Genomic DNA, 15082 nt, shown 5'->3' on the forward strand with positions numbered 1-15082 from the left:
AACAATAAACTCAAAAAATGGAAGCAGAGCATTGCCAGGTAATCTTACTTAACCCCTATTTTATCACTCTCAGTTTGTCTCTCTGTCTATAGTCTCTTTGTCTATAGTCTCTTTGTCTATAGTCTGTGCTTTGCGTCCTTGATCTCTTCTCTCATCCTCCTCAGTCATTTGGGTCCCTGTTCACAGATGAAGTTGCCAAGTTCTAACCCCTCTTTTCTCTCATTTTCTTTGTGTGTTGTGCCCTTTAATCATCCCTCCTCCTCCTCCTCCTCCTCCTCCTCCTCAGTTGTCCCTGGCCCCAGAGGAACCACAGCTGGGGTAGTCACTCTCCAGCGACATGTTACTCCCCAGCCCGCCTATCCTCCTGCGTAACAGGAAGTGTGTCCGTCTTTGCAGTAGCCTCTGCTGTTCCTGCTTCAGCTCCACATAGGACCGGGAGAATGTATGGAAGATGGAGGTGACTGGGAACGCCATGAGAAGAATCCCGCTCAGGATACTGCTCAGAGCCACCACCTGACCCGGGATGCTCCTCGGAACCATGTCCCCGTAGCCCACTGTCGTCATGGTAATGACGGCCCACCAGTAGGTGGCGGGGATACTGCTGAACTCGTGGGTCGTAGCCATCTCGTTCTCAATGAGGTAGAGCAGTGGGGAGAAGAGGGCAATGGCCACGCAGAGGAAGAGGAGGAGTAATCCGAACTCCCGCGTGCAGCGCCGTGCAGTAAGCCCCAGAGTCTGCAGGCCCAATGAGTGGCGGGCCAGCCGCATCACGTACAGGATCCTCAGGGCACGGAGGATCCTGAGCACCAGACCCACCTTGTCCAGGTAACTGCTGCCCGAGCCCAGCTTCTTCTCCCCCTGGTAGCTGTCCACTACCAGGGTGATGTAGTAGGGCAGGATTGCCACCACGTCTATGAGGTTCAGAGGGCGTCTCAGGAAGGCAAGTTTGTCCCGGTCCTGGATGAAGCGCAGGGTGAACTCAAGGGAGAACCAGCCCACACACACCGTCTCCACTATGAAGATGTTGTAGCACATCTGGGAGCACTTGCCCTAAGAGGCACAGGAGACACTGGTTAGCACCTGTACATACATCTAACATTATTCATCTAGCATATACAACAGTGTTCTTCACCATTTGTCCTATAAGGCCACCGGGTGTGTAGGCCACAGGGTGTGTAATTTTGGACCTTTTGTTGTTACAAGGATGTAGTTAGACACTAGAGGGAGCTATTATGCTGCCTAAAATCTAAGGGACATTATTGTGGTATCCCAACTTGTATTCCTCAAATGTCAAATTGTAGACTGCAGGGCATCAAAAACAGACTATTTATAACAACCCATTTATTTTCTAGTCACAGCTTGTTGCCAATCTTTTCATGTTAAACTCCAAGATTGCACCTTCTCTGTTCTCTGCTCAGATGGTTCTGTTCAGAGTGAGGTGTTGTGAGAGTAGGTGTTGCTTTATTAAGCTACATAAAAGATGAGAATGCAATGTACTGAAACAAAAACCTGACAAAACTCCTGAATGTAGTTAGCACCAGAACATGCTCTCCAAGCCCGATGGTTATGTATTATTTGGGAGGTTGTTTCTAATAAATTGTTTTCGTGAAGATGTTTCAATTGATATTCAATTGTTAACCAATTGAAAGCACATACAATATAATATAAAATGGCCTTTGAGTTGATTCTATTTCAGAAGAAAGCACGCAGTATTATTATGAAACACTCCCACACAGTCGGAAATGACTTATACCAGTGTATCATGTCTACACAGAATGTACAATAAGCTTTTTTTCAGACAGAACAGCTTTTAGAAAGCAACATACTCCTCTTCAATTAATTCTAACTGTGTAACAATAGAATATATCAGGGATACAATTTTGGAATGAACTGCTCAGGTACCAGCCTTTGGAGCCCCATATAAAGTAATTCCCCTCTGGGGGTAATGAATTACCTTCTGGGTACAAACATATGTTCCATAATGGTTACATACAGGTAAAGACTAGGCTAAAGACAAATTAATTGCTTTTGCTCCACCTGAAAGTACTCTCCTAGAACTCACAATGAAACCAGAGAAGTGCAGTGTGTGTGTGTGTATGTGTGCGTGACTCCAATTTTCTATTTATTTTATTTTTATCTGGCTACCGAGGCCAGAAAAAGTTAATTACCGCAGTGATTGAAGTCAGCCATGATAATGAGCACCTAAATTAGATTAGAATGAGACTTTTCCAAATGTTTTCTTTGCAAATTAGAAGAGTGTTCTGATGCCCACACACATAATCATTTATTCATTTTACTTGACAAATGCTCTTTGAGCTTTGATATGAAAAAAGTTATTTACAATTTCAAAGTGCAGGCTTTGTTATCAAGGGTCGGGGAATAGAATTATGTGTCGATGTAATGGCTATGTTAGTAATTATGTAATACGTATGGTGTAATTATTATGTCCATATGTAATAACTATGTAATAACCATGGTGAGAGTGTATGTCCTGTTGCCCTTTGCTGACGCCTCCTAGTCCTCATGATGTCCACCTACCTGCTCCTCCTCCTCTCTCATGGCCGGCATGGTGCTGATGGACAGGTTGACAGCCGTGATGGTGACAAACAGCACCGACAAACAGGCAAAGATCTTCCCTGGCAGGCCTGAGTGAGGCCTCTCCACCATGTCTCTCAGCTTGTTCATATATTGTCCCATCCGGGTCTCCGTAGCCCGGGCGGCGCTGCCCCTGCGGTGCCCGCTTTCGGTGTCCATCATCATCTCCTCCTCCTCGTCCTCCTGGGCTGCCCGCTCCAGCTCGTCACACTCCTCCACCCGCTGGATGAGGCGGCGACGGCAGCACCACTCTAGGTTCTCCTCAGGGACCCCCCAGTAGAGCAGCTCCTCCCTGAAGGAGAGGGCACACATCTCCCTGAGGGATCGCAGCTTCCCAGCCCGCAGGAAGGTCAGGATGGTGCGAAAGGCGCAGGGCGAACGATCGAAGAAGTACTCGTTGCTGGCAATGTCGTAATCGTCGCAGACGCACATGATCTCGTCAAAGCTGCTGCAGAGGCGCAGCTGGCCAAGTCGGGACAGGGGGAAGTCCTCCAAGGTGGTCCAGGGTAATTGATAACGCAGCCCGCCAACATTGATAATGGCATGGAGTTTACGGGCAGCGGAGAGCGAGGTGGAGTTGGTGAGGAGGTGGTCTGGGTCCTCAGGTAGGAGTTTGGCCCGTTTGTAGTAGGCCCCCTTGAGGGCCTCTTGCTCTGACAGGGGCGGGGGTTGAGGGAGGAGGAGGGAGGCATCGGAGGCACAGCTCAGAGCGCTGTAGTCATAGTCTGAGCCGTCGCCTGCCAGCAGAGTCATCTTTACCTATACAGGCACAGAACCTCCATGTGCACTCCCACCGCAGCTCACGTTCCTGTGGTCAACCTCTCACGGACACACCTTTACCTTCTGGAGGGAAAGGACAAACACAAAAAATCTCATATGAAAAGTGTACATGTACTATATATATATACTCTTAAAAATACTCTTAAAGGATTGGTAGAACCTTGTTAGAACCTATGGTTCTTGAGGGAAATATGGCCTTTTAGAATGTAAACATTTCTTGACCCTTGCATTAAAGGGATAGTTCACCCAAATTACACAATTACATTAGTTTCCTTACCATGTAACCAGTTTATGGACAAGGTATGACAATAATCCATGCTTTGGTTTAGTTTACCTGGCACTGTTTCCAAATGATAAAGTTTTAGCGTTTGTTGCACAAATCCCATTCAAGTCATGGAACTGACATTAGCATTTTTCGAGCATCATGTCCAAATTATTCTAAAGAATCTAAAATGGATTGTAAAGCTCAACAAAGTCACTTATAGATCATTTGAATATGATGCACGAAAAATGATAACATCGGTCCTATGACTTCAATTGGATTTGATCGATTGGAAACCTTGCCAGCCACTGCCAGGTAAACTAAACCAAAGCATGGATTGCTGTCATGCATTGTCAAGAGACTGCTTACATGGTAAGGAAACAAATATGTCATTTTGTAATTTGGGTGAACTATCCCTTTAACCTCTACGGGCTAGGGGGCAGTATTGAGAAATTTTGAAAAAAATATGTGCCCATTTTTAACTGCCTCCTACACCAACTCAGAAGCTAGGATATGCATATTATTAACACATTCGGATAGAAAACACTCTGAATTTTCTAAAACAGTTTGAATGGTGTCTGTAAGTATAACAAAACTCATATTGCAGGCAAAAACCTGTGAAAAATAGATTAAAAAAATGTGAATTTTGTGACTGTACTATTTAGTGTCATTGTGTTATAGATACCACAGTTAGAAAGGATTCATTTCGCAACTCCTACGGCTTCCACTAGATGTCAACGATCTTTATAAAGTTGTTTGAAGCGTCTGTGATGAACAGGGAGCAAATTAGAATGCAAGGAAGTTGACATGTCGTCACTTCATTTTTTCACGCCTGCGCATAAATCTGAGAAGAGTGCATTTGTCATAATCGTTTTTCTAGACACAGGATAGGTTGTGTGAAAATATTACTGATGTTTACTGATGTTTCACGTTAAAAATGGACCAAAAGATTGATGCTAAACAACGTTTGACATGTTTGAACAAACGTAAATAGATTATTTACTAGGTTTTTTTAGCTTTTCGGCGTGATTTTACACCCTCCCCCACACGTGTTGTGGGAGCCTACTGAACGCAAACTACTAGGTGTTATTTGGACATAAATTATGAACTTTGTCAAAAGAAACCACATTTGTTCTGGACCTGGGATACCTGGCAGTGCCTTCTGATGGAGATAATCAAAGGTAAGGGGATATTTACAATGTTATTATGATATTAGATGCTGCTAACCTGTATAGCATAGCATTTTGTTGTTAGCATAGTACCCCGTTTATTGCAAAATGTGATTTCCCAGTAAAGTTATTTTGAGATCTGGCCATTCGGTAGCAATTACGAGGTGATAATATATTATTCTTTGAATGACAATATTATAATTTACCAATGTTTTCGAATAGTAATTCCGTGATTTGTAACGCTGGATTCACTGGGAGCATTCGAGCCGAAAAAAATTCTGAATTTCACCGCGACTGTAAATGCTGTTTTTGGATATAAATATGAACTTGATGGAACTAAAAATGCATGTATTGTATAACATAATGTCCTATGAGTGTCATCTGATGCAGATTGTCAAAGGTAAGTGCATAATTCTAGCTGGTTTTCTGTCTCAGTTGATGCCCTTCTTTATATTGTCTAAACATTACACACAGCTATTGTCAATGTACTCTCCTAACATAACCTAACTTTATGCATTCTCCGTAAAGCCTCTTTGAAAATCGGACAACGTGGTTAGATTTAGGAGATGTGTATCTTTCAAATGGAGGAAAATAGTTGATTATTTGAGTATTTGAAATGATTAGACTCTTGCCGTTTTGAATTCCCCGCCATGGTCACATGACAATGAATCCCAATACCGGGATAAGATCCTCAACAGGTTTTAAGAGTATAAGCCACCAACATACTTTAGGCATAGTTAGCCTCTTTCGTCAGTGGCCCGGGGCCCCAACTGCAGTAGTCCGGCCCTGTCTTTTGTATTTGCTTGAAGCTTAATGTCATACAGTACATCAAACCTAAGGACATTTTCTCCACTTCCTCCTCCACCCCTCCCCCCACAAGTTATCGTGCCACTTTTTCTGAGATAATATAACCTGAAGTTGAACCTCAACCTCTGTCTTAAGAACATGTGCCTGGGAGGCCGGAATTGAAACTTTAGGTGAGTTACTTTTTCCTAACATTACTTCTTTGCATTTAACTGAATAAGACCTACATTATATTTGGTAATGTATCTTGCTAGTTAGCTACATTTATATTGTTTCTTCTTTGAGTTGGCTGGTAGCATATCAAATTGTAGCTGGCTGGGAAGCTAACTGCTCATTACTGTCTATTTAACTCGGTGAACATTTCTCTATGTAGGCAGAACCAGTGCCACACCTGTTGTTTATTGTTGTTGCCTATATTGCATGTTATTTTGGCATTAATACGTGCCACATATCAGTTTGAAAACAATGCAAAAACTATATATATTTTAATTAATAAATCCACATACAAATATGGTCTCTTTTTTGCTTTATTGAGTAAGGCAGCTCCAAAATGCAGGAGTTTCAGCCTAGCTCAGTGCTTTCTGTGGTGGTATCGCAGCCAGTGGAAAATACGGAGCGTAGGGGTTGGTAATGTTCTCTAGTTGTTCAGTGTTTTGTCACTCATAAGGACACTACGTCGCCACAAAATCTAGGTGTAGAGCTCGAAAATGCAAGCGCCTTAGGTGCTGCCATAGAGTTACATTAGAAGTGCCCATCCAAGAAGGCTCAAAGTCATTGGCCACAGATAGAATTACGTCAAATCACATTATATCCACCATAGCTTTGATTGGACTAATCATGTCAACATCATACTTTCAAAATATTAGCTGGCAAGCTAGCAGTCATAATCATGAATCAACAATGAGTGGTTTGGAAGGAATCAGTGGCTAACTGCAAGCATTGCTGATAAGGCTGACTTGCTTAAACAAAATGTGGTTTCTACTGACAGTTGAGATGTACAAACTATGGCATAATGGGACGACGAGCAGATAAGAGGCAATCCGTAATTTTGATTAAGACATTAATGAGCGAGCTAGGACGGACATAGTCAATATAACTATTTGTTCAGCCCTTTGAAATGTACAGCAACTGAATTAAGAAAATGGGCTGTTCTTACAGTATTCTCCCTGAACACCAAGTCAGAACTCTAGGATAAATAAGGGGGCATATAAGCAGACAATGAAAGCTCTTACAATGATTATATTTCTCTATAACAGGCTATAGGCTACAGTACATGCGCACCATCAAGTCAGAACAGTAGGCTAAGTTATGAGGGAGGAAAGGGACCAAATGTTTAGGGTGAAGCACATGGGTTACTAACAGCTTACTACACAACATACCCTTAGTATTACTTTCTTGGCTACAGTATACATATCTCCCTGGCATATTACATAATTTATGCAGTAGCATACAATCAATTTTCTGATTCACGTTGTTGTGCTCTGCTCACTTGAACAGGAAGTGGCACAGTGGTCCTTCTTGTGGGCTCTAGAAAGAGGCCTGAAATCCCAACTTCGAATTCAGAGTTGGATGACCATTCAAAATTATTTTTCCAATCGGAGCTAGTTTGATCCGAGCTCCCAGTTGTCTTGAATTCACTGAAGTCTGAGATTTCCCAGACTTACGGACTCAGCAAAGGTCAAGAGGCAAGCAGCACTGCTTCTTGACACACTGCTCACTTAACCTGGAAGCCAGCCGCACCAATGTGTCGGAGGAAACACTGTCGAGCTGATGACCGAAGTCCGCTTGCAGGCGCCTGGCCCGCCACAAGGAGTCGCTAGAGCATGATGAGACAAGAACATCCTGGCCAGTGCAACCCTCCCCTATCCCGGACGACGCCTATTGTGCACCGCCTCATTGGTCTCCCGGTCACAGCCGGCTGTGACACAGCCTGGGATCGAACCCAGGGCTGCAGTGGCGCCTTAGCACTCATTGTTGAATTTGCGATTTCCAACTTGTTATGTAATGTTTATGGCCGATGAGTACTGATACATTTTATCTATAATTTCTCCTCATATGACAGGGATTGAAAAGTATTTGCCAGTAGATTGCAGACTTGATTCAGGATGGTAACTGCTTGTCTAGCTTGCTAACTAAGATTTTGAAAGCATGAGATCTTTGTGGGCTATACTCGGCCTTGTCTCGGGATGGTAAGTTGGTGGTTGGAGATATCCCTCCAGTGGTGTGGGGGCTGTGCTTTGGCAAAGTGGGTGGGGTTATATCCTACCTGTTTGGCCCTGTCCGGGTGTTTCATCGGATGGGGCCACAGTTTCTCCTGACACCTCCTGTCTCAGCCTCCAGTATTTATGCTGCAGTAGTTTATGTGTCGGGGGGCTAGTGTCAGTCTGTCACATTTGGAGTATTTCTCTTGTCTTTTCCGGTGTCCTGTGTGAATTTAAATATGCTCTCTCTAATTCTCTCTTTCTCTCTTTCTTTCTTTCTTTCTTTCTTTCTTTCTTTCTTTCTTTCTTTCTTTCTTTCTCTCTCTCGGAGGACCTGAGCCCTAGGACCATGCCTCAGGACTACCTGGCTTGATGACTCCTTGCTGTCCCCAGTCCACCTGGCCGTGCTGCTGCTCCAGTTTCAACTGTTCTGCCTGCGGCTATGGAACCCTGACCTGTTCACCGGACGTGCTACCTGTCCCAGACCTGCTGTCCCAGACCTGCTGGAACCCTGACCTGTTCACCGGACGTGCTACCTGTCCCAGACCTGCTGTTTTGAACTCTCTAGAGACAGCAGGAGCGGTAGAGATACTCTCAAAGATCGGCTATGAAAAAGCCAACTGACACTTACTCTTGTGTTACTGACTTGTTGCACCCTCGACAACTACTATGATTATAATTATTTGACCATGCTGGTCATTTATGAACATTTGAACATCTTGGCCATGTGCTGTTATAATCTCCACCCGGCACAGCCAGAAGAGGACTGGTCACCCCTCATAGCCTGGTTCCTCTCTAGGTTTCTTCCTAGGTTTTGGCCTTTCTAGAGAGTTTTTCCTAGCCACCGTGCTTCTACACCTGCATTGCTTGCTGTTTGGGGTTTTAGGCTGGGTTTCTGTACAGTACTTTGAGATATCAGCTGATGTAAGAAGATTTGATGATGTTGACATGATCAATCCAATCAAAGCTACGGTAGATATAACGTGGTTTGATGTAATTTTATCTCTGGCCAATGACCTTGAGCCTTCTTGGATGGGCACATCTAATGTACATCTATGGCAGCACCCAAGGGTCTGGAATTTTCGAGCTCTACCTGCAGATATTGCGGTGACGTAGTGTCCCAATGAGTGACAGAATACTGAGACAATCTCGGCGAACATTACCAACCCCTATACTCTGTACTTTCCGCTGGCTGCCCCACCACCACAGAAAGCACTGAGCTTGGCTGAAACACCTGCATTTTGGAGCTGCCTTACTCAAGAAAGCAAAAAAGAGACCATGTTTGTTTGCAGCTTTATTAACTCAATTATTCATTTTTATACATTGTTTGCAAACTGATATGTGACTTGTATTAATGCCAAAATAACATGCAAAAATATATATACAGTTTGGACACACACACTCATTCTGAGACTGTGTAACGCCCTGGCCATAGAGAGGGGTTTTTGTTCTTTATTTTTGGTTAGGCCAGGGTGTTACATTGGGTGGGCGTTCTATGTTTATTTTTCTATGTTTTTGTATTTCTTTGTTTTGGGCCGTGTGTGTGGCTCCCAATCAGGCACAGCTGAAGTTCGTTGTTGCTGATTGGGAGTCACACATAAGTAGCCTATTTTGCCTTTGGGTTTTGTGGGTGATTGTTTTCTGTCTCGTTCGTTTTTGACCAGACAGGACTGTTTGCTATCGTTGCTGTTTTGTTTATAGTGGTTCATTTGATTAAATATTCATAATGAATCCACAACCTCCGCTGCATCTTGGTTTTCTTGCGACGACAGCCCTTACAGACTGGTAATTCTAATGAACTTGTCCTCTGCAGCAGAGGTAACTCTGGGTCTTCCTTTCCTGTGCTGGTCCTCATGAGAGCCAGTTTCATCATAGCGCTTGATGGTTTTTGCGACGGTTTTTGCAACTTTCAAAATTCTTGATTGACTGACCTTCATGTCTTAAAGTAATGAGGGACTTGTTTCTCTTTGCTTATTTGAGCTGTTCTTGCTATAATATGGACTTGGTCTTTTACCAAATAGGGCTATCTTCTGTATACTACCCCTACCATGTCACTACACAACTGATTGGCTGAAATACATTAAGAAGGAAAGAAATTCGACAAATTAACCTTTAACAAGGCACACCTGTTAATTGAAATGCATTCCAGGTGACTATCTCATGAAGCTGTTTGAGAGAATGCCAAGAGTGTGCAAAGCTGTCATCAAGGCAAAGGGTGGCTACTTTGAAGAATCTCAAATATAAAATATATTTAGATTTGTTTAACACTTTTTTTTGGTTCCGTATGTGTTATTTCAAAGTTTTGATGTCTTCACTGTTATTTTACAATGTAGAAAATAGTAAAAATATAGAAAAACCCTGGAATGAGTAGCTGTGTCCAAACATTTGACTGGTACTGTATATATTTTTTAGAATTTTTTTTTTTTAGCTAAATAGGTAGTGCTTTAAACAGGTGGGTCTGCCCTGAATGACGGGTCGCCATTGCACCAATCTGAGGTAAAAAGTTGGGTAATATACATTAATTAGATATGGAAAAATTATTTAATTTTATAGTTTAGCATGGTAGTGAATGAAGCAAACTCGTAGATTTTTTTCAGTAGTGAAATGTATTTTTCACTAGTTTAAAAAATGTAATCAAATCAAATGTTATTTGTCACATGCGCCGAATACAACAGGTGTAGACCTTACAGTGAAACGTTTACTTACAAGCCCTTAACCAACAACGCAGATTTAAGAAAAACAAATGTTAAGAAAGTATTTACGAAATAAACTGAAGTAAACAATAAATAAATAAAAATGGAAAAAAAAAGAGGAAAATGGAAAAATAACAAATAATTAAAGAACAACAATAAAATAAAAGTAGCGAGGCTATATACAGGGGCTACCGGTACAGAGTCAATGTGCGGGGTACAGGTTAGTCGAGGTATTTGAAGTAATATGTACATGTAGGTAGAGGTAAAGTGACTATGCATAGATAATAAACAGAGAGTAGCAGCAGTGTAAAAAGCGGGGGTTAGTCATTTGGTTCGCTGTTCAGGAATCTTATTGTTTGGGGGTAGAAGCTGTTTATAAGCCTTTTGGACCTGGACTTTGTGCTTTGTACCGCTTGCCGTGTGGTAGCAGAGAGAACAGTCTATGACTAGGGTGGCTGGAATCTTTGGCAATTTCTAGGGCTTTCCTCTGACACCGCCAGTTATAGAGGTCCTGGATGCTTGGCCCCAGTGATGTACTGGGCAGTACGCACTACCCTCTGTAGTGCCTTGTGGTCGGAGGCCGAGCAGTTTCCATACCCGGCGGTGATACAACTAGTCAGGATGCTCTCGATGGTGCAACTGTAGAACTTTTTGAGGATCTGAGGAACACTGCCAAATCTTTTCAGTCTCCATAGGGGGAATAGGTGTTGTCGTGCCCGCATCCTGACTGTTTTGGTGTGTTTGGACCATAACAGTTCGTTGGTGATGGCTGAGCAACTTGACGCTCTCAACCTGCTCCACTACAGCCACGTTGATGAGATTGGGGGCGTGCTCGGCCCTCCTTTTCTTGTAGTTCACGATAATCTCCTTTGTCTTGATCATTTTGAGGGAGAGGCTGTTATCCTGGCATCATACTGCCAGGTCTCTGACCTCCTCCCTATAAGCTCTCATCGTTGTCGGTGATCAGACCTACCACTGTTGTGTCATTGGCAAACTTACTGATGGTGTTGGAGTTGTTCTTGACCATGCAGTCGTGGGTGAACAGAGAGTACAGGAGGGGACTGAGCATGCACCCCTGAGGGGCCCCGTGTTGAGGATCAGCGTAGCGGATTTCGTTTTTACCTACCCTTACCACCTAGGAGTCGCCCTTCAGGAAGTCCAGGATCCAGTTGCAGAAGGAGGTGTTTAGTCCCAGGGTCCTTCGCTTAGTGATGAGCTTTGAGGGCACTATGGTGATGAACGCTGAGCTGTAGTCAATGAATAGCATTCTCACGTAGGTGTTCCTTTTTGTCCAGGAGGGAAAGGGCAGTGTGGAGTGCAATAGAGATTGCGTCATTCGTGGATCTGTTGGGGCGGTATGCAAATTGGAGTGGGTCTAGTGTTTCTCGGATAATGGTGTTGATGTGAACCACGACCAGCATTTCAAAGCACTTCATGACTACAGATGTGAGTGCTACAGGTCAGAAGTAATTTAGGCCAGTTACTTTGGTGTTCTTGGGCACAGGGACTGTGGTGGTCTGCTTTAAACATGTTGGTATTACAGACTCGGTCAGAAACAGGTTGAAAATGTCAGTGAAGACACTTGCCAGTTGGTTAGTGCATGCTCGGAGTACATGTCCTGGTAATCCGTCTGGCCCTGCGACCTTGTGAATGTTGCCCTGTTTAAAGGTCTTACTCACATTGTCTATGGAGAGCGTGATCACACAGTTGTCCAGAACAGCTGATGCTCTCATGCGTGCTTCAGTGTTGCTTGACTGGAAGTCTGCATAGAAGTAATTTAGCTCATTTGGTAGGGTCGTGTCACTGGGCAGCTCGCGGCTGTGCTTCCCTTTGTAGTCGTAATAGTTTTCAAGCCCTGACATATCCAACGAGTGTCAGAGCCGGTGTAGTAGGATTCAATCTTAGTCCTGTATTCACGCTTTTCCTGTTTGATGGTTCATCGGAGGGCATAGCAGGATTTCTTATAAGCTCCTTCAAAAGCGGCAGCTCTACCCTTTAGCTCAGTGCGGATGTTGCCTGTAATCCATGGCTTCTGGTTGGGGTATGTACGTACGTTCACTATGTGGACGACGTCATCGATGCACTAATTTTTGAAGTCAGTGACTGATGTGGTATACTCCTCAATGCCTTCGGAAGAATCCCAGAACATATTCCAGTCTGTGCTAGCAAAACAGTCCTGTAGCTTAGCATTGCATCATCTGACCACTTCCATCTTGAGCGAGTCACTGGTATTTCCTGCTTTAGTTTTTGCTTATAAGCAGGAATCAGGAGGATAGAGTTATGTTCAGATTTGCCAAATGGAGGGCAAGGGGGAGCTTTGTATGCGTCAATGTGTCTGGAGTAAAGGCGGTCTAGAGTTTTTTTTCCCACTGGTTGCACATGTAACATGCTGGTAGAAATGAGGTCAAGCAGATTTGTTTCCCTGAATTAAAGTCCCCGGCCACAAGGGGCGCTGCCTCTGGATGAGCATTATCTTGTTTGTTTATGGCCTTATACAGCTCCTTGAGTGCCATCTTAGTGCCATCATCGGTTTTTGGGTTCAAATAGACAGCTACGAACAATATAGATGAAGTCTGTATTTTTTTGGGGGCCGTGTCCAGTGTCTGAAGTAAATCCTTCGCTTCAGACACATTAAAAGAAAAATCTTCGTCCAATACAAGGTGAGTAATCGCTGTTCTGATATCCAGAAGCTCCTTTCGGTCATGAGAGACGGTGGCAGAAACATTAGGTACAAAATAAGTTACAAATAAGCGAAAAAACACACACAATGCTCCTAAGCACAATTTAAGCACAATTTAACCAGCCGCTCTGGAATGGAGTGTCCATAGGGTCTGTGTAGCAGGCTGAACGTTTTACGTCCCTACTCTTCGCCAGTGTAACGTCCGTCGTAAGAAGGAGACCAAGGTGCAGCGTGGTAAGCGTACATCATATATATTAGATTAACACCGAAACAAAAAAACAAAATAAATACAAAACGAACGCGTAACATTCAGTGGGGCATAAGCTCAGTACCAAAACAAGATCCCACAAAAACCCAGTGGGAAAAGGCTGCCTAAATATGATCCCCAATCAGAGACAACGAAATACAGCTGCCTTTGATTGGGAACCATATGAAGGCCAACATAGAAATACAAACATAGATATATCTAGAATGCCCACCCAAATCACGACCTGACCTAACCAAATAGAGAAATAAAAAGGCTCTCTACGGTCAGGACGTGACAGCCAGTGCTTTTATATAGCTGGCTACCATTGTTTAATGGTTACCCAGTCATTCACAATAGCTTGGTTAGTGATTGCTAACTAACTGAAGTTAAATAGACTAGACATATGGGGCTATTTATTGGGGGAAAATTGTACTTGCTAGTTAGGATTTCTAATTGACTTTCTATATGTATCCTGCAATATAACTTATAAGTTAATTCAAAGAAGTGATGAGTTAATTTCATAGCTGTAATATATTTTTGTTACTTTTAAAAGGATTATGTTACAATCATGTAAGGGATAATCAATGAGGAGCTATGCGTTCTAAGGAAAATAAAGTATGACGTGTAAGTTGTTTGTCACAATGCATAGCCTAAGCGGAGTGGCACCAACCTTCCACGGAGTTGCATTATTTTCCAGAGAACACATAGAACCCTGAGTTGATTATCCTGCTTATACCACAGCTATAATTTAACACATTTGCCACTAGAAATGTGTTAATTTCCCGGTAAAAATGAGTTCACCATCCACTGCAGTAGCTAGAAAATGTATCAGATAGCTACAGCCTTGGTAATCAAACAGACTTGCTAGCTTAGCGAACCAAACCATCAGTCCTCAGTAGCTTGCTATTATGAAAATTAAATTCAACAATGCCAATAATGTTTTCAATTCTACTTTCAAAAGCAGCGTAAACATAGAACATGTAAAAATGAACTTCATGGCCTTTGAATATTGCTGGGCATTATAGGGAAATCATGCATGCTCTAGAATGCCCTTCAAGCCAATCAGAAAAAAGATTTCAACAATCCCACGGTATAAGTGGCCATAATGTACATCACTATACCACAACCGACATGGCACCAAATGTACAGGGCGTTGTGACAATTATGGGAAACATCAAACACCACAAACATGAATAAATCAATGATTTAGCCTACTGTCTTTTCTCATTATGCCCCTAATGGAGAGATTATTGTCACAGCAGAGCAAAAGCCTCAACAACAAAACAAACCATTGCATTTAGTGGTTGATTTTGGATGTTTGAAACAGTTACTGATTGTGGCTGATTTCCCCTTAATGCACATCCAAGCTTTGTCTAATCAACATATAAAATGCCTTCGGTTTTGCGCATCAATAATTCTGACTCAGGATTTTAGGTAACAACATGATTTCACTGTGATGTTGATGCTTGATTGATGAAAGCTGAAATGATCCTGGCTTCTGATTATGTAGGGGGTGTCATTGTGAAATATGTCAATGTGAATAATTGTTGTTACGTGTCACCACACACACACTTTGTTCAATTCAGCCAGAGGGGAACCATGTATCATGTAGTGGAGTCATGTAGCCATGATAAACACTGGGTTGAAATGA

The 15082-nt window shown here is 42.9% G+C and overlaps 1 protein-coding gene across 1 annotated transcript in view; it reads right to left on the bottom strand.

The window, feature by feature from the left end:
- Positions 1-233: 233 nt before the first annotated feature.
- The window catches only part of LOC115165590 (potassium voltage-gated channel subfamily G member 1-like), a 33561-nt gene continuing 18712 nt past the window's right edge, over positions 234-15082 (bottom strand). The window contains exons 2-3 of the mRNA XM_029718796.1: positions 2539-3438; positions 234-1050 (exon numbers count right to left, since the gene is read on the bottom strand). Of these exons, the coding sequence (XP_029574656.1) occupies positions 283-1050; positions 2539-3348 (1578 nt within the window). The 5' untranslated portion in view covers positions 3349-3438 and the 3' untranslated portion in view covers positions 234-282. The remainder of the gene's footprint in view (positions 1051-2538; positions 3439-15082) is intronic.

Source organism: Salmo trutta, chromosome 28 (assembly GCF_901001165.1).
Source record: "Salmo trutta chromosome 28, fSalTru1.1, whole genome shotgun sequence".
In the NCBI taxonomy this organism is placed as follows: domain Eukaryota; kingdom Metazoa; phylum Chordata; class Actinopteri; order Salmoniformes; family Salmonidae; genus Salmo; species Salmo trutta.